Genomic DNA, 24,598 nt, shown 5'->3' with positions numbered 1-24,598 from the left:
AGTCGTGCAGCCCTAGCTTTTATCAATATTTCAGTGTTTTGGAAGCTTTTTGTTATTTGGAACGTGGTTGTATGGACATAAATAGTGTTTTAAAGATAATAATTGTATGATGATAAACTGTTGTTTAGTTTACTTTCATCAAATTTACAGTTACAGTTTCATTCCAGGTGTATTAAAAGATATTCAGTTGCATTATAATTTATTTGATGTTTTGATGGTTTATTGCATTAAAATATAGCTTTTTTTACCATGTGAGGATGAAAATATCATATTTTTCTTCATTGCATCTCTATTTAGTCTGTAATGGTAAAATAAATATGTTAATTTACAATGTATTTATATTCCTTAGCTTCAGACCTTTCAAAGGAGACCAGAATGCATGCATATGCATCTAGGCCAAATGGTTGAGGAGTTATTCCTGATTCATTTTAGGTATGTTTTTTAAGGCGTTTTTTCTGGAAAAAGATGGCTGTTTCCAGTAGGTTAACTAACGTGAATTTACGCTGACCAAAGCCACAGAAACAAAATAGCCACACTTCAAGACTACGGGGGGATTTTTTTTTTTTTTTAACTTCTCTCTTTACATACTTTTTCTGTTTTTAAAACTGGTACAGGCAATGTGTCAGAGTGTTATAACGGTCATGGAAATCCTCTATGTTAGTCACGGAAAAGCGTGCTTACAGAAAAGGATTTTTGTGCGAGTAGACCTGAGTTACGGTTCATTAGTTCTAGGCTGTCCTCATTCAATCCTCAATGTCCACGTATCTGCAGACCAGCGCAGGTTTGAAAGTATAGCAACATGTGCATCACAAAACGAAGAAATAAGAATAAAAAATAAATCTATAAATGATCAGAATATATGCGGTAGCCAGGGAATGTTCTTTATTTTACAGAGAAATTATTTTTGTGCGATAGTGTGGTGTGGGAATAATGAACGGTCTAATCTAATCTGCGACAATATCCAGGACACCAAAGCATTTTCTGCTGTTCGGCTCTATTTCCGATGCTGCTTTTTTATTTTATTTTTTACCATACAGGCTTGCATCTGTGAAGTTTAAGATTCGTGTTTACATAGAGTATATAAACAACATTCACAGCAAGTAATAATAATACAAAATCAACACAGAATTGATTGCTGTTTCCTGAATAAAGTTTATGAATGGCAGTGAGTGTGGGTAATTCCTCGAGTGAACATTTTCAACTCGCCGTGTTACATTTTGTTTTGACGAACTGCTTTAAAAATACATATTTGAAAACTGCACTTATTAATATTAATAGGTCAGATGACTGCCTATAATGTGAAAGATGTTCCTCATGCAGACAAACCCGCAGATAATCGTCAAGTGACTCTGCAGTTCCCCTTTTAGTGTACTGTCATACAACACTCTCATACCGTTGTTTATGGCTGCAGGAAACAGCTGTTTTCAGCCACAGCTTTGATGAACTCACTTTACCCTACCTGCTCAGCACCAAATGGCAGACAGACAAAGTTAGCAGCTAGCTGGCAAACAAAGAAAAGTATTTAGCTGCTACCCCTTGAGAGGAAATGTAGACCGAAAAGCTAGAAGAGTAAATATTAGACTTAATTTTCCAGGTTGCCAGAAAGATGACTTAAATGAATGCTAATAGCTAGTTATCTGCTAGATATGTAAATATGCAGATGTTTACTGACATGTTCCGCACAACCATTTAATAAGGCAATAATATGTAAGTGATATTACAGCTTAGTGGCCAAAAAATCTGTAATTGCTGCTTTAAGATTTAAGTAAACGAAGTAAGGCCAGTTCAGCAGGGACACACAACATCAGCAGTAAACAGCTGCAGCAAACTCTGGCCTCGTGTTTTTGGCAAACATGTGAACAGCAGTGTTGTTCCTGTATGTTTTTTTATTGAAACTTTCACTGAAATTAAAATACTTTCAGTTTCAGTCATTTTGTGTTTTTATGCTGGCTCTGTGAGACTTGACACACCAGCTGGTTATTGTATAATATGTGTTTTGGAGCATTGGTGTTAATCATATTTCTGCTCTCCTTTTCTTTGTCAGTTGCATTTTGAGTTCCTGTTAAAATGTGAATGTCGATGTGTGTACTACACCCGTTTCTGTGTCTGTGTGTATATAAGTATTTTTGCGTTAATGCCAAAATGATAAGTAGGCATGGATGATGGTCAAAGTGGTCAAAGGTGATGGATCTTCAGAGCAGACTAGGAGTATTTTCTTTCTTCTTAAATTATATCCATTTTGTAAAGGTCTGCCTGTCTCTCTTTCACTCACACACACACTCAAACAATGGTGTGCTAAGAGCATTTAGCTTGCATGTAAAAAGCCAAAATACACTCAAGACGGAGATAGTGGTAAACATTCAGCTTTAAATAATTTTATAAGAAATAAAAGTAGACATTACAGAGGGAAAAAAATGGGTAACCAAATTTTATAGGGAGTGAAGAGGAAAAAGGGAAAGGAGGGGTCAGGAGGAAAGGAAAGAAGGGATCAAATAAAGAGAAAGTGAGTACAAAGCTTGCTTTGAGACGAAAAGGTCTCAATACGGCTCCTTTTAAACACAGGAAGATATGACAAGGGCTGCTTTGTTCCAGGGAACCATAACACATCACACTATATGGCAGGTGAGCTCATAGTGTCCTGGGAGAGGGATCCCTCCTCTACGATTCTATAGACGTCCATGACAAAATGACCCTACTTCTCACTTGATTTATTATTCAGTAAAAGCTTTCCCAGTAAGTTTATGGTCTCAGTCTTCATTGATACAGCATAATGTTCATTTAGTAAATTATGGTTCCATTTAGGGTAAAATAGACAATAAAGCAGTGTATGCTTTAGGGTGTGGCTACCTTGGTTTTGACAAGATGCTACCATGGCAACCTGTCAGGCATAGCAATACGTAACCCTCCCAAGCACCACCCTCTTGTCCAAATTTGGTCACTTCTGGTTTCCAAAAAACCCAAGATGGCTACAGCCAAAATGCCATGCTCGAGGCTTCAAAACAGTAGTCCACAAACCAACAGGGTACATAACGGTCTAAGGACAGAGGGTGTCGTATGCTGTACAGATTGTAAAGCCCGCTGAGGCGAATTTGTGATATTGGGCTATATAAATAAAATTGACTTGACTTCACTAGAGGTGTGGCATCTACTGTACATTGGCAAATGGAACATTTGTGGTTCACGCAGTATGTATTTACTGTTTATTTCAATGTTTACCCACTATTGCTATGGTAGGCAGACTCCTACTTCTGGATCAGTGCTAGGGCAATATGAGCACCCAGTCAAATACCACCTATAGAAATAAAGAGGGCAGTTAATATTTATGAAACTAAGTGCCCTGAGGTGCCACATTAAAGAGCATCCTGAAAGGACTGCATAGACGACCACAGTGTTATAACACATTTTACTATAAGTTGCATGTATTTTTACATTATTTCCAGTGTTTTCAAGGTTGTTTATCTTTTCATGTGCTCAAATGGGTGTGATCATATTCAGAATAACTTTATGTTGGACCTGTAAAATTAATTGTCATCCATTTTTTAAAAGTTTTATTACAGTGGTTACAAGCTCTTATCTCCTGCTTGCTATCCCTCCAGGTTCCTGAGATAATCAGTACATTGAGGCAGGCTGGCAAGAGCTCGGCACGCAACGATGACATCACCACCATTTCCAACAAAACTTCCTCAGGAGGCAGCGATCCCTCTGAAAAATGTTTTTCTTCTCTCTCCACAACTGCACCCTCTGCTGCGGTGTCTCCGACAGCATTTGCCAAGAAGTTCGAGGTGCTGTTTTGCGGCCGTGTGAGCGTTGCTGACAAGAAGGCCCCTCCTGCCCTGATTGATGAGTGCATCGAGAAGTTTAGCCAGTCACATGGCTCAGGGACGTGTGATAAAGGGAGAAATAGCGGGGGATTGGTGGGTGGGCTGAGGAGGGCGTTAACCTTGCCACCCAATGGGCTCGGGAGTGATGGCATTGGTAATGGTGCTGCAGGTAGCCCGACCACTGGGAAGCGACCTGTCCTGTTTAAAAGAGACCCCAGCTTTCCCTGTCTGCAGGCCCTGGATGAGAATGGACTCTCACCAGAGATCTCTCACACCAGCACTACTGATGCACACGCCCACTCTGCTGGAGTACAGCCCACCAGCCTGAAGGAGAACAGGACCATGCTGTTTACGGTGATTTTCATGAATGGACATGCTTACACGCACACACACAATAGCAGGTTGACCCTAATTACTCTGCATCCCATCTCTTTATTTGGTGGTTATAGTACATTAAAAGAAATCAAAAAATCTAATATATGTGACATATATGTGATACACACACACACACACACACACACACACACACAACACGGAAGGTGGTGTCAGTTTGTCACAGTAATGTGATTCAGACAGTGTATAGGACAGCCAGTCACAGGTCCTCTTCCCCAGTGGGACACACCTACACAACCTTTAATAATCTTGCGCTGATTCACTCACACAATACAGTGCACAGGACCTTGGATTTTAGTTACAGAAAGAAAAACTAGCTGATTAAGAAAATTACATTGTGCAAAAGAAAATTTCTGTTGACCTTCGTCAGGCAACCAGACCTGGGACAATGGGTCCATGACTAAAACCTGTGAGTTACAGAAGGAAAACATTATTTTGGGTGTTGCAGCAGTCTTATGCTCAGTATGTGCATCGCAATACAGGAAAGGCTTGTACCAATGGTAAAATTACAGAAATATATATTTTTAGAAAACGTTTTTATGTTAAGATGCCCTTTTCTTTATGGAGAAAAAATGATTACCATATTTGTAATTGATTGTTTCAGATTTAGGTTAAAAGCATTCAGCAATATTGCACATCAATTAGCACCTCCAACTGTTATATAAGGACACTGCTTTTTCGAGGTATAGTGTGAGTCCTTACAGCTCACGCACAATGGTTTAGATGGCAAAGAGAACTTTGTAGCGCAGTAAAGTGCAAGTTTGGATATTATTATTTGGATTATTAATAACAAGTCCTCAACCGCAGTCGCACATGTAGGACAGACAAGGAGAGAATAAAAAAAAGACAAAAATATAAATCCCCTAATGACTCAGCGAGAGCAAATGCTGACTGCTGCTCAAAGTCAGCTCAGTCATGCTACCCTAATTCACCTTATTTTGACCTCGGTGACCTCCTGCCAACAGGAATTTTCCTGTTTGTCCTCCAGACGGGAAATGGTGACCACTGGCACAGGAACCACCAGGGCCTGGTGCCGTCCCAGTCAGCAAATACAGACATATTATTGACACTGAAGATATACCCTACTGCTGCTCTGGAAAGTACAATATAGGCCTCGTTCACAGAAAGAATAGCTGTGATCACAGGGCTCGAAGACTTGGGATTTAACAGACATGAGACCACTTGCTTTTTATGAACCACTAAAGTCCCTTTTTGAGGTTTTGGAATGATAGTGAGTCATGTCCTAATGATGGTATGAATCTGGACATATCCCCTAAAGCGGAACTGTCCTGAAATGAATTGATACTTTTTGAGAAGAGAAGAAATGAAACTGCCTCAATTGAAAAATCCCATAATTACAAAAAGTTAGTTAAAGTTCCTTTTAAGCCTCTATTTTAAAACACATAATCATTGGTCAAGCCTTGTACTTTTAACTGATACTGTTTTTTTGCCATTTAACATATCTTTATATGAGATAGGACCACACACACTCAGAAGCACACACCACGGACTGCAAGCCTATGAAACACAGAGACATTTAGATACAGAGAGATACGAAACTGTTTTGTCTTTGTGTTTTTTGTTCTTTGTTTTAGGTGGGCCGGTCTCAGGTCTTCTTGGTTAGTCCAGACACTAAGAAAGTTGCCATAGAAAAGAGTTTCAGGGAAATATCCTTCTGCTCACAGGTATGAAGCCCTGTGTTTCTACACGCAATTGTCTGTTTAGGCTTGTGTGTGATTTTGAAACCAATGCTGAACCCTCAAACCACGTGGTCTTTTCTTTCTAGGGTATTCGTCACGTGGATCACTTTGGCTTTATTTGCAGGGAGACCGTGGAAGGAGGGAGCTGCCACTTTGTCTGCTATGTCTTCCAGTGCACTGACGAATCACTGGTGAGAGACAGATCATGAATGGAGAGCGTAGTAGAACATGGCAAGAGAAGGATGGGATATGTTGTTGAAAAAAACATGATGCATACGTGTTTCCCCCTTTTTTTTTTATGTTTCTGAGCCAACAATAGCCGTGGCTGGAGGCAGTATGTTTTGGGGTTGTCTGGTTGGACCTTGGTTGTCAAAGGTCAAGGTGGCTATGACCTCACAAAACACATTTTTGGCCAACTCAAAAATTGATTACCGTTTTTCACACTTGGTTGGACATTGAATTTGTAACACTTTTGACTCAAAGGTCAAGGTCACTGACCTCAAAATGTCCTGGAAAAACACCCTTTTGGCTAAAATTCAACACTATAACTCAGGAACAGAAGGTAAGATTGTGACCTTATTTGACAGGTGACCGGACATTGAATAGGTCATTGTGGCCTTAGAATAGGGTTTTAGCCATAATTTAAGAATGAATTGGGCTATTCCAGATTTCACACACACATGTTGACTTGTAAACAATAACTAGGATTCTGCCCTTCACTTCCTGCCTCATTCTGAATTTTGAGTTTCATCAGAGTTACGTGACTGCAAACAACGTATTGGTGCACGCCGAGCTGTGTGAGTGAGTTTTACCTGCAGCTCATAGAGATCTAGAAGAATGCAAAAGCAGCACATTGTGTAGCTTTATACTGTATAAGAGTCCATCTTTAAATAGTAATAAGGTGCATGTGTACCTGTGTAGCCAATATATATAAATCTGATAAACCTTCATTAATCAGTTCAACTATGTGTATTCACTGGAATCAAACATATGTATCATCAATATAGTGATAACTTCCATTTAGCCAAAAAATACACTCTCTTTACCTTTTTATTCAATTATTTTCAAGTATTCACTACATATATTAGTCTGGACAGACCTCGAACTGCAACTTGACTGGTTGGCAGAGGCATACAACCGCAGGGCGACTGTTCTAGTTAAACTGCATCCAGTATTTTCTTTAACCAACACAATTAACAAAGCAAAACTCCAAATAGGTCATTCATTCACTTATTTATTATGCACATCTACACACCTAGAAATGTCTTTTTATCATTGTTAATGTGAATACAATACAGATTATTGTGTATTTCCTGTAACTAATGTCACATATCCATTTATTTCCATATCAGCAGTTCCCACTCAGTGTTCACATTTCATCAGCCCACTCAGTTTAATTTAACACATCGCAAGTTTGCTTTGGATCTGAACGCCACAGTGCGTGAAGCGGATATTTTTCTCCAATGTTGTTTTCTATCAATCAAGATTAAATGCTGCTCTAATTCTTTAGACCTATGACTCAGAGCATCTCTGCTCCACTGAGTCATCATGTGCCAAATGGACTGTCCTTTTGATAAACCGCCCTGGTCATTAGGTGGACGTACTCTTCTGTATAATAGTCAGCTAATGTTGCAGTGTGATGGCTTATACTAGATAGATACTTACTGTAATTGTTGAAATAATGATTCACTGGGCTTTTTAAACTTGGACTATGTGTGGGGAAAACTGCATATCCTTTTTACTTAACTTTTATTTTTACTTCTACTAGTTATATACTGCAAAGATATAATATCTGCAATTTAGGAAAGGGCAGTTCTGAGCACAGAAACAGAATGGATCTTAAGTATTTAAAAATGTGCTGTAATTTGATCGAGAATGGGGAAGGTGTTGAATTTGTTCTAATCTTTATGGTAGTTTTCAAAAACAGCTAATGTGTGGTAGAATCAAAACAGATAAATGCACTGCCAAATTATCAAAAGGCTGTGTGATGAAGGATGGATGTATTTTGCTCTTGCAGGTGGATGAGATCATGCTGACTTTGAAGCAGGCGTTCTCTGTGGCAGCCCTGCTGCAGAATGCAAAGACCCAGAGCCAGCAGTGTGACAGCTGCCCCATGCAGCAGTTCCACAAACTGTGTGAGAGGATTGAAGGTAGAAAACTTTCCCGGCACAGCACATTTCAGACAATGAGGAAAATTAAAAGCAAATTTAATTAAATTATAATTGGTCAGAGTAAAGTCAATAGGTCACATTTATACAGCCATTGTACATAACATTTACCTGGTTAAATAATTGTGTCATGGTGGCAAATGTCATGATGTATTAGTAACTGTGGCAAGTAAGGGTTGACTATCTGAACATTTCTCAACACTTCCAAATGATTGCAAGTTCTAAAAGATAAGTACTGGTCAGGTTTAGACTTTTGCAAAAAGCATACCTTGACAAGCCTTTTAGTAACTAAGGCTCTGGTCAAATTGATGCAGGAATGAAAACGGATTGAGTAAAAGTTAACCAGTATTTCTTTATATATATAAAAATGCATCACAAAGGTAAAAGGACATATTATTCTGCTTAATTATGTGACTCAGCACCCTATATACCCTATAAGCATACACGTACTATATGTAAAGCAAATCTGAAGTGAGACTAGACTAGTCTTATCTGCAGTGACTTTTTCTTCTGTATTGACATGTTTTTCAGGTCTATACCCATCTAAAACCAAGCTGGAGCTTCAGAAACACTTGGCCACTCTGGATAACCAGGAGCAAGCTTCGGTCTTTGAAAACACTATGGTATGTGGTCTGTTCTGCACCTGTAAGGCAAATGTGTGAGTTCCCTTTGAGGTGACTGCAACTAGAAACAAACCAGTCAGTTTGCAGTTTTACCCAAGTTCATCATGACTCAATCACTGCAGAATGTCAGGTTTGTGGGATTTACAGTGACACACTGATGCATCTTTATACGCGACTTAAATATTTCCACCATCTCTGTTTCCCTGGTGATCTATTTTGCTCTCTTTGGTTGTGTCAACACTTCAGTCTCATTTCCCAGAAACACAAGTGGATATGGTAGATAAAGCACATCCATTTAACTGTTGGCAGTGGATCACATAAATCTATTAACCCGTCATTGTTACTACAGATGTTGAACAGTTAAAGATGAGTTTCCGGAGGTGAATGCCCTCAAATATTCCTACATGACTTAGCTGACATCTGTTGGTGATGTAGCTGAATTGCAACATTACAAAAAATGCTGTCAATACTATCAGCAGGTCACTGCTTTTCTAACATTAATTCATTGAACATTTGTTTCAAGAGTCATGTAGTAAAAATACAATGCGCAACCAATTGTTAAGTTTTATTCATCACACATAAACTTGTTTTAGGCTCCTGACCTTGGAAACTGGTACTTCTTGTCTCAAATTGTAACAACCTGCCACGCAGAACAGCTCAATATATCCAATACATTTACATAATGTAATGTAGCCATTTCTTCAGTCAAAAACCTTCAGAGTAGGACACTATTTGTAAGTCAGTATTTGCAAGCTGTTTGTCAAAAATCATTTATTTGCCAGGGTTGAACAAACAATGTACTTTGTTTCAGAGGGCTCGTCCTAAGAGCGACCAGGAGGAGAATGAGTTGGTGATGGCCTCCTTGAGGAACCTGTATGAGGAGAAACAGAGGAGCCATCAGCACACACTGCCTGGAGACAGCAAACAGGTAACTTTTGCACATCTCCTATGCACACATATACACTATTGTACCAGCTCTCTCTCTTTGTTTCTTGTTCTGTCTCTGCTCCAGATATGTTCTACATTTCCTCCAAAGTCTCAACAGGTCTATTACAGAGTAGTTAACCAAAGAAATAAACAATAGCTGTTGTCCCTTTCACTTACACAGACATAAGTGTAATACTACACTTGTGAGGACCACCCTCTCTCACTCACTGTCTTGTTTTCTCTCTCCATGTGTATGAAGGTGTGTGAGGAGGGAGCTCCGGCCCCAGTGGAGGCGCAGCAGCAGAGTAGCAGTCGACAGCGGCTTGAGCAGTTCAAGAGCCGAGCCAAGCGCTCTCTCACGGAGTCCCTGGAGGGGATCTGGAAGGTAACAATGCTCTTTCTTTCTTGGTTCGTGTTCAATAGCACACAAGTATGCTCTTGTATATTTGTTGTTTTGTCATGATCTAACATAGAAAACAGTTATTTTAGAGGAGACAGTCATTTTCCTTTTCAGAATTATTCATCTTTATATTTTGAACATTACATGATAAGGGACCTTGAAGTAGTGTCTTGGTTTGTGATCTTTGGTTAAATGCAAAAGCAGCATACTGAAAATAACCTTGGAGTGTGTGTTTTTGGCAGGGGAGCAGCAAAGCCAGAGCTCAGAGGGACAACAGCGTAGGAAGTGACAGCGGCTCTTCCATTTGTACAGTCAACAGCAGCCAGGACCAGCCTTGTCTAGATGATCCCTTGCCTGCCTCCTCCCAGCTGCGACCCACCAGCCCCCTCAGGTAAACACACCTAAGCACACATGCCCGCACACTGACTCATATCTTGGGGTAGAGCAGTGAGTGCTTTAATGGTGAATGCAGTTCTACTTGTTTTACATGGATTTCATGGTTATCCTCTCTCTGGTGAGAGGATCACAAGGAGAGATTTATAGACCTATGTTGGTGCCTTTAGGAAAACACATAATATATATATAAAATAAGTAATAGGGTGAATGGCGTCCCCCAGAACTGTAGAACTGAACACAGTCTACAGTTAAAGTATGCCTAAAAATTAGAAAGCTAGGTAGTGCATATTATAAACTTAATTTCACCTGAAACTTTTTTTCTCCAATTCTGTGTATGTCTTCTCACATACTTTTCCTCTTCCTCTCCTCTTACTTCAGGTGCCACAACTCAACAGGAGACCTGAAGCACATGGATTCCTCTCTGCCCCTGTCGATGTCCTCCTCCTCTTTACCTGATGACGCTCAGCCGCAAGGCTTCCGCAAACGGGCCAGCACCTTCAGCCACCCTCCCTCCCTTTCCTCCGCAGAGGACTCGTCAGTGCATATACTAATTCACACGCAACAGGACCCTACTGCAGCTACCAAGCCCAAGCTTGTACGGCACTACTCCGTCAGCACCGACAGTCCACACCAGAGCAAGTAAGTTAGCCGTGCAGATAGCCGTCTTATTCCTGATTCTGCTTGGAGTGGAAGCTTGGTGCTCCGGGGGTTGTGTTAGTGTTTACACCTCTAACATTACTACAGAAGCCAGCTGGTAACAGGATCTACTATTAGCAAACCGTAGCTTTAACAACAAGTAAGGCTATCTGTCCATCAGGAAGAAAGAGCAGCTAGAGGACATCAGAGGGAAAACCAGATAATATTTACCTTTCCCTCATAACCATAAAAGCACTTTCTGTGAGACACACTGCACTGCACAACCTCCAGCTGTGGCTCTATGAGCTATATCACCGCTAACTCTGGAACGTGGGCTGGCCTATGTAATTTTGGGGGCGTAAACATCCTAGATGTTACGTAACAACTAGCGCTTGTTCGCATTCGCCCGTTTTTCAGGGGTATTTTGAGTGTGCAAGATTTAAATATGAAGGAGGAAACAATGGAGATTGAGGCTTACGGTATGTCAGTTATATGCACTGAACTCTTTTTATTGAACTATGCCAAGGGAAATACAGTTTCAACTGGACAAATGGAGGACCAAACGTATTATTTAGCACAAGAGCCGACAGAGTACGTCGGCCGCCGTAGCTTCTCCTGCGCTCTGCGACTGGTGGTGCATTCATGTGGTGTCGGAATTATCAGAATCTTTTTTTTCCTCCTTAAATCTTTATTGCAAAAAGAGAAATAAAGTGTAACAAACATAAAGAAGTATACAGAACTTTGATTCACGCATAATCACATTGCATATACATATCTTGCAAACATGTAATTTGCAATATGGTTATAACAGTTAGTTTGATGTCCATGTAGAAGGAACTAGATATCTGCGTTTGTGTAAATGCTCTGATAACGCCAATCCAACACATCTTTGTAGTAGCGTCCCTGTAGCACATTCCGGCTTAAGAGCACATGACACACACGGCAGTCGGAAGAACAACTTCACATCTCGGGAAATGGGACCATCCAAGGAGCACTGTGAACCACTGGTTGCAATTCACAATCCTCACCACTTGATGCCACTAAAACTTTAAACCTTTAAAGAGTATATTAAAAGCTTCTTTCTTTTCACATTTTTATTTACAGCATTAAATGTTGATTTTTATATCATAATGGGCTGTATAATAACTTATTGGAAGGAAATCGGTAGTTCGATGTAAAATAAGACATTGAGAACTCCCATAAAGACAATGGTCTTTGCGAATCAGGCTCCTCCTATGGAAGCATCATCATCCTCCACTATTCAGGTCACCGCTAGGTCACACACAACCTTGATTTGGTGATAAAGGAAAAAGGTGGGCAAAAAGTAGGTAACCAGGAGAACGTGTGAGACAAAGTGAAAGTGAAACTTTCATAACAGCATTTTCAGCGTGTGTTATAGTTGTACTGTATTTGTGTTTCTGTATAGTTTTGTGGATTCATGATGAGTGTGGAACTACACTGAATGGTGACAATCAGCCTGTGACAGCAGTCTCATGGGTAGTTGAACCTATGTTTAGTAGAGTGTGTCATGCCCAGGTTTTCTTTATGACGGCAGGGGTATCTGTGTCAAAAGGGAAATGTAATTAACATACTGTGGATGGGATATTGAAGCAGGTGCGAGCCTTCACAGTTAAAGGGGAACTCTACCGATTTTACACATCAAAAAGTCTGTTTACAGGTGTTGGAGGGGAATGTTGCAAATGCTAAAATAAGTTGTATAAAGCCTTTTGTGGCCACAGAGGGAGCTAAGTGATATCTAATAATTGAGTCACTGTTGTTTGGGTTTGAAGACTACAAATTTACCCAGACCTCTGTAGCCTGCTCCTCATCTCAGCTTGAGGCTCGTGGCTACATAAGCCGCTACCAGCATAACACATCTGAATCCTTAGCCGTCGGCAGTCAAGTTGCAGTGTGAGCCATGTAGCGGCAGGTTTTGAAGAAAGAGTGTGTGTGCAACAGCAGATACAGGTAGAAGAGTCAGATAAATACAGATGATATATCTGGTTCTACAGCACTGAATTTTAAACTTTTTTTTACTCATGAGTCCAGCTGTTTTATAGGAGTGCAATGCTTAATCAGGTAGAAGAATAGAATAAATACAGAGTATAATTTGCTGTCATTTATAGTTGTATTGTTGCCCAAAAGACAATTTTTACAGTTTGTAACAATGTTATTACCAAGGAGTTTGTGACGATCAGCCAGAATTCTTTATCTTCTCTACCTTCAAAATACTTTTTTCCCCTTTACTTTTCCCTGCTCTCTCTCATACCTTTTTTCAGCATCTTTGACTCTTTCTTTATTTGCACTGTTTCTCAGACAATCCCAAAACGACTCCACCCTTCCTCCTGTTCCTCCCTGCCCTTTGTCTCTCTCTCCTCTCCTCCCTCATCATCCTTCCTCACCCTCTACTGGAGCCCGGCTCAATAAAAGAAGGTGAGAATCCTGCATTGGGTCAGCACTTCAGCACTCCGTGACACAAAAAAATAGCCATGTCGCATCCCACCTGAACGCTAGGAGTCACATCCATCTATTGAAATCAATGGCGTTCAGAAGCATGTCTCATAAGCCATGTGTCCCTCTGTCATAAGTTTCTCTTTTCATCTGTTTTTTTGCCTTCTTTCACCTGCATTTCTCCATCTCAGTCCTCTCAGTGGTCTGCGTGCTCGTCTCCACTCCTCCTCCTCTGTCCCTAATTTTCTGAAATTTCAATTTCTGGCCCCTGTCCAAGAGAACGATTGTCCTGAGCGAAAGAGCAGGTACACACACATATACACAACGTCCATGTTAGTGTGTCTAGCATAATTATAATCTGAGCTTCTTGTTTATAGTATAAAATACTACCTACTGAATGATTATGTAACTGTGTGTGTGTGTGTGTGTGTGTGTGTGTGTGTGTGTGTGCGTGTTTGTGTTTCAGTGATGTAGCAGCTCTGTCCACAAGTGCAGCTTGTGGGGTAGGGGAAAGTCCTCTGCGCAGCCACCGCCACTCATGGAGGCAACAGATCTTCCTGAGGGTTGCTACACCTCAGAAGAACACAGAAACCAATGGTAAAAATGGACACACTCACAAATATATTTAACAGACACGCAAACTCCTCACCTTTTTTGTTTTGAAGATCCAATGAGAAAATATTTTGGGGGGAGAGGTGGGGGGGCTGTCGGTTAGTCGGTCGGTTATACTACCGAGTCCACTCTAGCACGAGCTTTGCAAATTTACAGCTGCATATGCCTAACCAATTGTCACTCCTAACGGCTAAACCTGACAGACAATCAGAGGCAGAATAGGGCGAGTCTTTTTTCAAGGCTACTACACAGTAGAGTCTGACAGCTGCCGAATATAGTGTCCGTCTGAAAGCAAAACGTGTCGGCATTGGTGTTATTTGCACTGGGGACGCTGGGGACATGTCCCCACCACCTTTTAAAATGGCTGGTTTTGTATCCACCACTTTTTGAAAGAATTTTTTTGATTAGCTTGCAACCAGTAATGTTAAATAACAAATGCAAATGCTTTGAGAAAAGTTAATTTACACTTTTATTTATTTAATTTAAGCTAAAAAAAATCAAGCTACTAATTATAAAATAACCCCAAAACGTGCAGCACCAGTCAGTAACTTTAACAACCTCTTGACAGTTTTCTGTTCTCTTATATTTTTAGATTTTCAATTGTCACCTGCCAACAATTTTGTGTTTCTCCTTTACATCAATAAAAACATTTCCACTATTATTGCAGGAAAGGTACATAAAATTTCACCAGATGCAGTTTAATGCTCAAAGTTTTCTGGGGAGGACCCCCGCCCCCAACTCAAATATTTGGCATGTTGGTATCTTTCTGTTGTTGCAGTACACAATTGAAAGTTATCTATACAAATATGTAAGCTTTAACAGACCCCTTTGATACAGTCTCTGTGTGTTTATCTGCTTGCGTATCCTTCTCACCTGTTTTACCCCTGTCCAGTTTGCATGCCTGATTTTAACCCTATGTGAGGTGGCCCTGGTAGTAAAACCCCACTCACATTTGGCCTTATGTGACCTTGCCAACGATGGTCCGTCAGACTTCCAGGTGACCCCAACGACCATAAAATCTGTCTGGCACAACATGGTATTTAGCTCCTCATACTGCATACCAAGCTGCTTGGCAGGACAGGAGGGGAAGTCTTTAACTGAGTCCATTTGCCCTTGGTTTTAACACACCTTGAATAACCATGACCTGGATGTCTGATAATCTTCACAGACATGTTGTCGTAAGACATTGACTTCCACAATGTCTGTCAATGTATTACTTATTTATCCGCCCCAAAAGAAAGTTGAGACTCACCTGTCATATTTGCTGATCCATTTGGCCTACTGTACTTGTTGTAGTTCCTGAAGTCAAAATGGAGGCCCACTCAGTGTTGATCAATGATCTGGGAATTAGTCTAATACATGGAAAATTTAATTCCTCATCAAAGCAGTAGTTTCCTTTAAACCAAGGATGTGCCGCACCTTTTTAGATCTGAAGAGTCAGATAGAGTTTGTCTATATTTACAATGGGATCACACTGAGGTCCTGTGTTAGCAAGATGATAGAAATGTGTGTGTAATTACGATGCAGTTGCTACCTACGTGCAGGGAAGAGGGAAGTACCACAGAGAGAAGCCAAGCATGGGATTAACCTGTGCGATTGGACAAGATACCGCCTTGCTTTTAATGGCAGATTTAGAACATCATAATGGATAAAGACACCACACGACAACAGCAATGGTTAGTGCTGAGCAAAGCGCCTTAGCCTTAACAAAGAATTTGTAACAAGTTTGAATAGGTGTTATTGAATTATAGCCTACAAAGGATGCTGCTTCACATCTAAAATTAAACTTTCAACAAGTATTAGCAAGTGTTCCTTTTATCCCATATACTATATATCAATAATATTTCTTTTGAAATTACAGACTGTAGATCATAATATTTGCTGCTCTTTTCAGCCTGAAAAGAATCAGCTCAAACCATGAAATGCACAGCAAGTTAAACATTATCCCAACTAATTTGGAACAAAAATGCTGTCTTAGACACAACAATGTACATGAATGTGCATCTAAGATGAGTTTGATACAGTGAATATTTCTACAATAGAATTTCATCTTATTGAGTTATGCACATATTTTGCTTACTGTCACCACATAATATGCCACATGTCTAATTTAGATGACTTTGCCAAAAAAATAAATAAAAAAACATTTTTTGTGCACTTGGGAGTACGCTGAGCGTGTCCGTGTACATTAGAGTTTTGACAGGTGAGATCTTAACACTAAGATTACTTTGCATGCTCCAGTTGTAAAGTTCATCACGTGTTATTGTAAGGAAGAAGAAGGTTCCATGTAAAGACACTTGTGTAAACACACATTCTCATATACGTAGACATGTGATTAATATCCAAAGTAAGAGCATGGACAAGACACTTCCTGTGTCCTTCGTCACCTGTGCGATTATTAAAAACTGCCATACCAGGTCCCAGCGTGTAGACAGTGGTGCAGTAGCAAAGCCTTTCCACTTTGTGTCACTCTTTCATTTAACATGTTGTGTGTTTAGAAAAAAGGAAGGGAATGAGAATAGATCCCTTTACCATAGCTCTTTCTCTCCTGTATGAACTTGAATTGGCTATTACAAATTACTTTCTCTTTGCAGGTTTTTCTCTACCTGCTGTCTCTTTGTCCGCAATTTTTAGGTGATCTTTAAGAAATGATATTCATGTCCATTCAAGCATTCTTGGTTTGGATTTTGCAGTGCTTTGGATTTTTTTACACACTGAAAAGTACACACCATATAATGAAATGAAATCAGTTTGAGGAAAACCTTGAATGCCTGGAAATTGACAGCCATGTCAAATATTTTAGAGGTGTAAAGGATACAAGTAGAAAATAGTGACATTTAGTAAAAATGCTGCTTTAACCTCAGATAACTTTGAAATTGCAATCATCTTATCTCAGTATGTGACCAGACAAAAGTGTGCTTGTGCAGACGTGGGAATCATACATGTGCTAGCACGTCTTCAGATCCTACATTTTGATAATTATATGTACTGTGTGTGTGTGACAGAACAAGTGTTGACAGTTGAGATAGATGGGTTGGTCGCACTGTAACTCCACCAAAACGCCTGTAACAAGAGCATACACAGAAAAAAAAACAGCCTTGAGGAAAATACTCATAAAAACAAAACATGTTCCTACATAGTACCTTTTAAAAAAGGAAGTAATTTCTTTATTACACTTTATTATACCGGTGTTTACATTTTTTGTTGGAAGAGATGTCAGCTTATAGTATAAAGTTTGTCTGGGGTATCTGGGAAAATGTTAACAGCGGCAATATAATGGTGATAATATGGTCGGCATCTTGTAAAAAAAAAAAAATGGGAAACACTGTCCATCAATTTGGACTACATGTGAGCCCCAAGTGAAAAAGGCGGGAAAAAACAAACACTTAAAACTAAAATGTAGCTATGTTTTGCAGCCACACGCCCCGCCATCACTAACACTAGGTAACTGCTAAAGTATGATTAATGGTTTGCATTAGAGGGTAACACAGTAGTGGATTTTCAATCCTGTCCCATCCCATTCCCAATTAATAAAACAAAAAAAAAAAAATCTGAAAACAGCGTTTATATGTATATTTTTATATAAAAAATGATCTGTGATTCCCGTCTTGACCATTCCCATTTACTTTTTTTCCTGGCCAGTCCCATAATGAATGTTGATAGTGTGTAAGAGTGTTGATTAGACGATAATCATAAAGGTCACAGGTTCTCGTGTCATTGCGGAAATATCTTGTTAAGTGTTTTTGAGTAAGGGTTGGTGAGGGTCTAGAAGTAACCACTGTTACCTGTCTTTGTCCTGGGTTGATTTTATATTGTCCCGTTATTGACACATTACAAAATGTTGCAGTTTCTATTCAGGCAGCAACTATCCTGCCTCTTTGTGTCACTGTATGCTGCCTTTAATCCAAAACACATCTCATTGGTTGACACCTCCTGCACACATAAAACGCGCCACAGTTTGGCAGATCAAACTGAATTTTTATGTATTATTTCAAGTACTATTACCAGAGCAGAGACCTGAAGATAACACTAGTGGGGATATATGCCAAGTGAGATGAAGAGTCAGGGAGGAGGGGTTGGTCTACTTTTCCAATGTCAATTGGCATTGATCCTGAAGAGTAAATAATGGCACAATGTATCATGGGGTGTTGGATCCACCTGCAGCAACGCACGCCACACCAAAAATAATAGGGGTGGTTGTTTGGATAGAAGTCCTGCGATGTCACTGTTGTTTGAACTTCTAAGCAGCCTCACACTGTAAAAAACACTGTTAAACCTAATAGGGCTGACTTGCGTAGCTTCCATTTTAGTTGTGACTTTGTCTAGGGAAATTATAGAAATAATAAAAACACAGCATTAGAAAAAATATAAATTAAAATATCAAATTAAAGTTACCTTTACAAAGGCAGCTGCACAAATGATTGATATTAAGGTCTCCAAAATCATGACAACCAAGGCATTAGAGAGGAAGAGTGGTCACTAGTAGACCCCTAACACTGACTGATAGGCACCTAACATTAACAGGATATTTTCTCCATGTTAGCCGCTAAGTGTATAAAGTTTGTGTTGTTTTTTAATGCTACCACCGAGTGTGCCAAAGTCTGAAATTTACAAATTCTCAACACACCTAAGCCACAAAACATTTCCATATTAACAACTGAGCATTATAACATACACAAAGGTGCTAGCAGGAGTAATGGATTACACTACAAAGTAATGCATTTCCATGAAGTAGTTTACTTCTGTTCACACCCCTCTAGATTCTGTATTTAGGTCTAATAAGTGCAACAGGAATGTGGGACTAATGTGATTTCTTTTTTATCCACATTCCCACTGAATGTGCTGCTCAAAAGGGATTAGCAAGGATTAGGCACAAAGTTTCCCTTTCAGATAACATAGGTAAACAACACGTCAGACATTTTATATCACCATTAATAAAATCTGCACCTGAAGTTTATTTTGACATTCAACTGCCTTGAAGTAAAGGAAAAAACAGTGCTCTTAACGGGTTTGTGTGACAGGCTTTGTGCTGGCTGAATGCACTGCTAAGTTGTGTTGAGTTGGGTGTGTATTTATGTGTGTGCTTACATACATGAGGTCATGGGTGTGTCGTGTGTGTGTGTGTGTGTGTGTGTGTGTGTGTGTGTGTGTGTGCGCGTGCTTTGGAGGGGGGTGGCAGTGTCTCAAGGTCATGTTGACAGTCCATACACAGACATCGTCAGAGGAAAGCACCAGTCTTGTTGACCCACTTTGCGTGTGTGTGTGCGTGCGCGCACAAGCACTGTGACTTGGTTCAGGCCAAGTTGGAGTGTTTGCTCAGGGAGTGGATCGTTCCGCTAAATGCAAGAGGGTGTGTGTGTGTGTCTGTGGTTATTTTGGCGTTAAGAGGAGGTTTTACCTTTAAGATCAGGCGCAGCTCTTATGGTTAAGGTTAGGGCAATGGGACTAGGGAGTTAATGTATAGTCACTGGAGAGAGAGAGAGAGAGTGTGTGTGTGTGTGTGTCCGTGCATGCATGCATTTTTCACACCTAAAAGCTGACCTTTCAGCAAAGTTCTGTTGAAGCAGTGTAGCAGTCTGTGTTTGTCTAACAAATACATGACTCTGTTACGAGGGTTCGCCGTCTCTGGGTGTTTGGTTTGTCTTCACTTCTCTTATAACTTAAGGGTTTGTTTAGCATTGTGTTTGTAGAGTTACTGCTGGTTTAGGCATGTCTTGGAAAGTCTCCCCGACACAGACACAAAGGCATACATAAATGTTAACCTCATCTGGCACAAAGAACACTATTGTCATAATGCGTGCGTATGTCTGTGTGTAATGTGTTGATGGACTGCATGAAGGTTGGTCCTTGTTTCTTGTATGTTGTCTGTTGCATGCGAAAATGGTGGCTTATTTTGCATATTTCTTATTTTCCTCAGAAGAGTCTTGGAAAGATGAGTATCAAATTTACATACCTAAGCCAAGCTAAGGTATGTTTCCGTGTGTGTGTGTGTGTGATCAAACTGAATCCTGATGTTCTTACGAATTGAAAAAGAAGCAAGTGCTATCCGGATACTTGCTATGTCCTTATTCTAAGCAACACAGAGTATTTTGAGGTTTGGGATCCACCCTGTACTTTGGGGTGGAGTCACAAAAACACTTTTTTTTTTCACTGTGTGCATTGCACCCAACTGTTTCAAATATATCTATGTTTAGCATTTTTATTTTCATTTGCATGAGTGTATTATCTGCCCCATTTTTTCAAACAGAATGTTCAGTATCCTGTGAATAAAGAAAATGAGAATACTGAGTAAATTAAATTATTGAATAAAGTTTTTTATGTATGCATTTTTACATTTCATGTCAGATATTCCTTGTATTTAATGCAATGGACACATAATTTAATCTGAGTAATCTGATCTAACCTAATGTAATATAATCTGATATGTCTTGTCTCAGAGCGGGGGGATCCCTGTCTAGAGGGGGGTCGAGTGTGCGTGGGCCAGGTGGGAATTGGAGGAAGTGGTGACTTGTCCATAAGTGTGGTGCCTGAGGAGAGGACAAAGAGGAGCAAAGAGGAGCTGAGGGAGCTCTGGAGGAAGGCCATCCTGCAGCAGATCCTGCTGCAGAGGATGGAGATGGAGAACCAGAAACTACAGGGTGAGTTGGAGGGAATTGAAATGCACAAACATAACACTATTAGCCTGCATACCATTTTTATTTTGCAATTTATTCACATGTTCATAAACAAAAGCTTATTATAATCATGCACACATCCTCTAATGCTAAACGGACAAGTGCATTAGATTCACTACAATGAGCAGTATAATCTCTCTTAATCTTATAATTAGCATTAACGCTATAGCAGTGCACAGTGTTGCAGTGGAAGTGACCGTCCCATAATCCATGGGACAGACAGACACTGCCTGAAGACAAGAACCGCAGCTAAATACTTGAAATTACTCTGAAATTACTCTGAAAATACTCAAATTCAGTGTATTCTTCAGATGTTATTAAATCACAAAACATATTTATTTGTGATGTGGTCCTGCAAAGATGGATTGGATTTGTTGTCTGTAAATGGACTTTTATATAACTACATTCCATACACTGACGGCAGAGGCCACCAGGCAAGGTGCCATAGTGGTCATCAGAAAGAAACTAAGGGGGCCTTCACACCTACCTCGTTTGGTTCAGCCTTTAGGACTTTTCAGTTTGGTCCAAACCAAAAATACAGGTGTGAAATCTCCCACGGACCACAGTCCGGACCAAACAGACAGACATCTCCCGTGACAGATCATCTTTTCAAACAGAGGGCCATTATAGAAGCACACTGCCACCCATCTCTTTGGTCTCTCCTCAAACAGAGGTGCAGAAGGATTGCTTGCTGTCTGCTCCTCCTGTCCTGTCGACAACGTTACAATGTATAACGTAGCCTATAGCTGGTGCTGCAGGTAGTAATGCCATAATAACAATAATAGTGGTGGCAAATATGCATATGTTCATTTTTTATTCATTAATTGTCAAAGATACCCGCTAAACTGTTTAATAAACCAATCAATTTCAAGTATAGGGAGACGCAGCCCACATAGATGAGGACGACAGGATGCAAGTGTGCCATGTAAAGTCCTTTAGTGCGGTCGCAGAATTGCGGTGTGAAACCAAACCAAAACTAACTGAAAAACATGAACTCAGACCAAAGTTCATGCGGACTTTAAGGTGTGAAAGCCCCTTAATCATTCACACTCACTCACATAACGATTGCACAGCCTTCAGGGAGCAACTTGGGGTTCAGTATCTGCAGGAAGCTGGGGGTTGAACCTCTGATCTTCTGATGAGTGAGCTACTCGCTCTAGGCCACAGCTGCCCCATCAAAATGTCATCTGCTTTGTTTCGTTAAGCACCGTTGGCAACTCACCTGGCAACATTGTTTATTTACACGATGACATGGTTTCTCTTAATGCTAAACAGCAGGACAAACAAGTCTTTCTTTAATCCATCTTTAGCAACATGTCTTTCCAGATGTACACACACATGCAGGTTATGTAATCGAGTATGCACCTGTTTTTATGTCTTGTAACACTTCGACCCAACACTAATGAACAGGTTGTATAATATAAAATTGTGTGTGTTTGCTGGTAGGCATATCTAAGGGCGCGCCAAGTGCCCCACCTCTTTCCTGACCCAGTTGGCACGTATCGACGTGCACCTAAGCACCATAACCGTAACTACCTCCACTGTATACAGACCATCCGTTCATACACACACGCAACACTTTGTCCGTGACACAGATATCAATATTATAAATGAAAAACAAGTCCGGGCAGTGACCTCACTCTGTTTAGCTTCACACACACTCTATGTACTCATACTAGACACACCAACATACGCATCTACAGCGTGTGGCAGCTTTCTTGGGCATCTATACTTGAAGTGTGTTTGATTCCTCCCACATGGTGCGCTCCACCTCTCTGTCTATTATTTGTCTGGCTGGAGCTCAACTCCCTGTCCACCGTTTTTTCTGTTTATCTTGCTCACCGCTGTCTGGTTTATGGGTCAATTGTGTGTGTATATCTTTGTTAGCTCCAGGGTGGGGTATTCTATCTTGTTGTGTGTTATCATGGGCGGAGTCTTCCGGCAACAGAAATGGAGAGCAGGAGGTGAGGAGAGTTTGGAGAGTGGAGCGATTAAGTGCTAGCTGGGTTTCGGCCAATGAACGAGTCCTGATTAACTAGACTCTGCCTGCTCCAGACAGCTGATAAGACAGACAGCGGAGCCACAGCCCCTCAAACAGCATCTATTCTTACTCTGGGTGTGTCAGCTACTCCTCCATCCAAGTTTTCTTCCTCTATTATCCAGAATACACATTCCAGGTCACTCCCGCTACTTGTCTGTCTTTGATTGCTGGGGCCATGATATACAGCACTTCATAAAAAACCATTCAGACCTCTTGAGATTCTCAATTTATCTTGTGCCAAGTTATTTTTAAATGTGTTTATTCTGGATTGTTATGTGAGTTAAATGCAAAGCCCTCTACTTTTGCAAGGCACTGAATTTCCATTTGCTCAGTTTGTTCATTAAAACTGTGGTGTTATTATAATCGCCCCAGTTTACTTATTTTCAAAATTTTGCTGATGCAAATACACTTTGCTTAATCCCCCCTGTTGGCTGCACACATAATTCCAGCCCATTTCCTGGAAGGTGTCAGAGCAGTTTGGAGTGATAAGCGGCCTGCTGTCTCTTTCCTGTCCTGTAGTGATGATGTCACTCTCCCCAGCTCTGCCAAATTGCAGCTGGTCACTGGGTGGACACCACACATGAACGGAAAGGGTGGGGAAGTTCACAAGGGGAAGGAGGGAGAAGAGGGGAGAGTGTGGTTGATGGACGAGACAAACATGAGATTGAATGAGAAGAAAGTTGAGTTTTGACACAAAAGTGAGAAGAGAAGGGCTGTGAGTAAAGAGATTAAGGGAGGGAGAGAGGAAGGGTGTTGTCAAAAAGAGAGGAACAGATGAGGGGCGCTGGGTGTGCCCTCACCCTCTTTGATCAGTGGTGTCAACATGTTGCAACGGAATTCACAGTTTTTGTCTTTCTGTTTATCTTAAAGGCTGGGTTAATCTATGTTAAGTCCACAACCAGTGATTCCCTCCATAAATTTAATTGGACTATACAAAAAAAAGTATTATTATAGCAAAGCAGGGGGAGCGTGTTGCACTAACAACAATCCCTGTCTCTGATATTCCTACTTTCTGCCTGTGGGTAATGTACAAACTTCCTAGAAAGCTACAGCCCTCACATTAAAGTGGCTATAATCAATTTTTTTATAATGACAATCATATCATGTGGAATCATATACATAAAAGATGTTGGTCGGAGTTATCAACCTACAGAGAGTTATCTCCTTGATCTGCTCGGCTTTACAGAGCTTTATAGTGAGTTTCAGCTCGCAGTTTAACTGTCCGGTCCGCAGGTTTACTGTTTTGGTTCACTCTCGCATCTCTCTAGCATTGTTGCAGGCTTTTTTCAGTGACAAAGCTCTAAAAACCCACTCTTCACCTACCTTCTCAGCACCAGATGGCAGACAGACACAGTTAGCAACTAGCTGGGGAACAAAGTGGAGCAATTAGCAGCTAAAGAGCCAGATTAGCAGCTCCTGAGCCATTTCTCTCAGGAGTTGGTGGAGACCAAAAACAGAGCTAAAAGAGAGGGAATGGACTTACTGTTCGCCATGTTGCCACACGCACGACTCCAAATGAATGATTATGTTGTGCAGTATCTGCTGAATGTGTTAAAAATTAAACATCTGCTTGCTCGTGAGTCGTGATATATCAACTTTAAAGGTGCCTAGCTGAATGGAAAAAAAAATTACAGTTTGAAAAGCAACTGAAAAGTGAAACCAGCAGCGCTGTTCCTGTAGTTATTTCTCACACATTCCCAACTGACTCTGACTGTTTAAACCGTTTGCCTCCAACATTACCAAAATGAAAATATTT

General features: G+C 40.5%; 1 protein-coding gene across 3 annotated transcripts in view; it reads left to right on the top strand.

Annotated features, from left to right (window-relative positions):
• The window catches only part of tbc1d1 (TBC1 (tre-2/USP6, BUB2, cdc16) domain family, member 1), a 59,414-nt gene that overhangs the window by 21,230 nt on the left and 13,586 nt on the right, over window positions 1–24,598 (top strand). For 2 of the 3 annotated variants that reach the window (XM_038713495.1, XM_038713497.1), the window contains 13 exons: window positions 3,597–4,175; window positions 5,810–5,899; window positions 6,001–6,105; window positions 7,932–8,064; window positions 8,614–8,705; window positions 9,517–9,633; window positions 9,892–10,017; window positions 10,275–10,423; window positions 10,807–11,067; window positions 13,381–13,497; window positions 13,707–13,820; window positions 13,982–14,112; window positions 20,565–20,765. In XM_038713495.1, the coding sequence (XP_038569423.1) occupies window positions 3,597–4,175; window positions 5,810–5,899; window positions 6,001–6,105; window positions 7,932–8,064; window positions 8,614–8,705; window positions 9,517–9,633; window positions 9,892–10,017; window positions 10,275–10,423; window positions 10,807–11,067; window positions 13,381–13,497; window positions 13,707–13,820; window positions 13,982–14,112; window positions 20,565–20,765 (2,215 nt within the window). The remainder of the gene's footprint in view (window positions 1–3,596; window positions 4,176–5,809; window positions 5,900–6,000; window positions 6,106–7,931; window positions 8,065–8,613; window positions 8,706–9,516; window positions 9,634–9,891; window positions 10,018–10,274; window positions 10,424–10,806; window positions 11,068–13,380; window positions 13,498–13,706; window positions 13,821–13,981; window positions 14,113–20,564; window positions 20,766–24,598) is intronic. The other variant, XM_038713496.1, reaches the window with a different exon arrangement.

This window comes from Micropterus salmoides, unplaced genomic scaffold (assembly GCF_014851395.1).
Source record: "Micropterus salmoides isolate LMB-PRFRI ecotype aquatic unplaced genomic scaffold, ASM1485139v1 Ms_hic_scaffold_12, whole genome shotgun sequence".
Classification (NCBI taxonomy): Eukaryota; Metazoa; Chordata; class Actinopteri; order Centrarchiformes; family Centrarchidae; genus Micropterus; species Micropterus salmoides.
The sequence above is the reverse complement of the archived record's forward strand: the minus strand, read 5'-3'. Positions and strand labels throughout refer to the sequence as shown.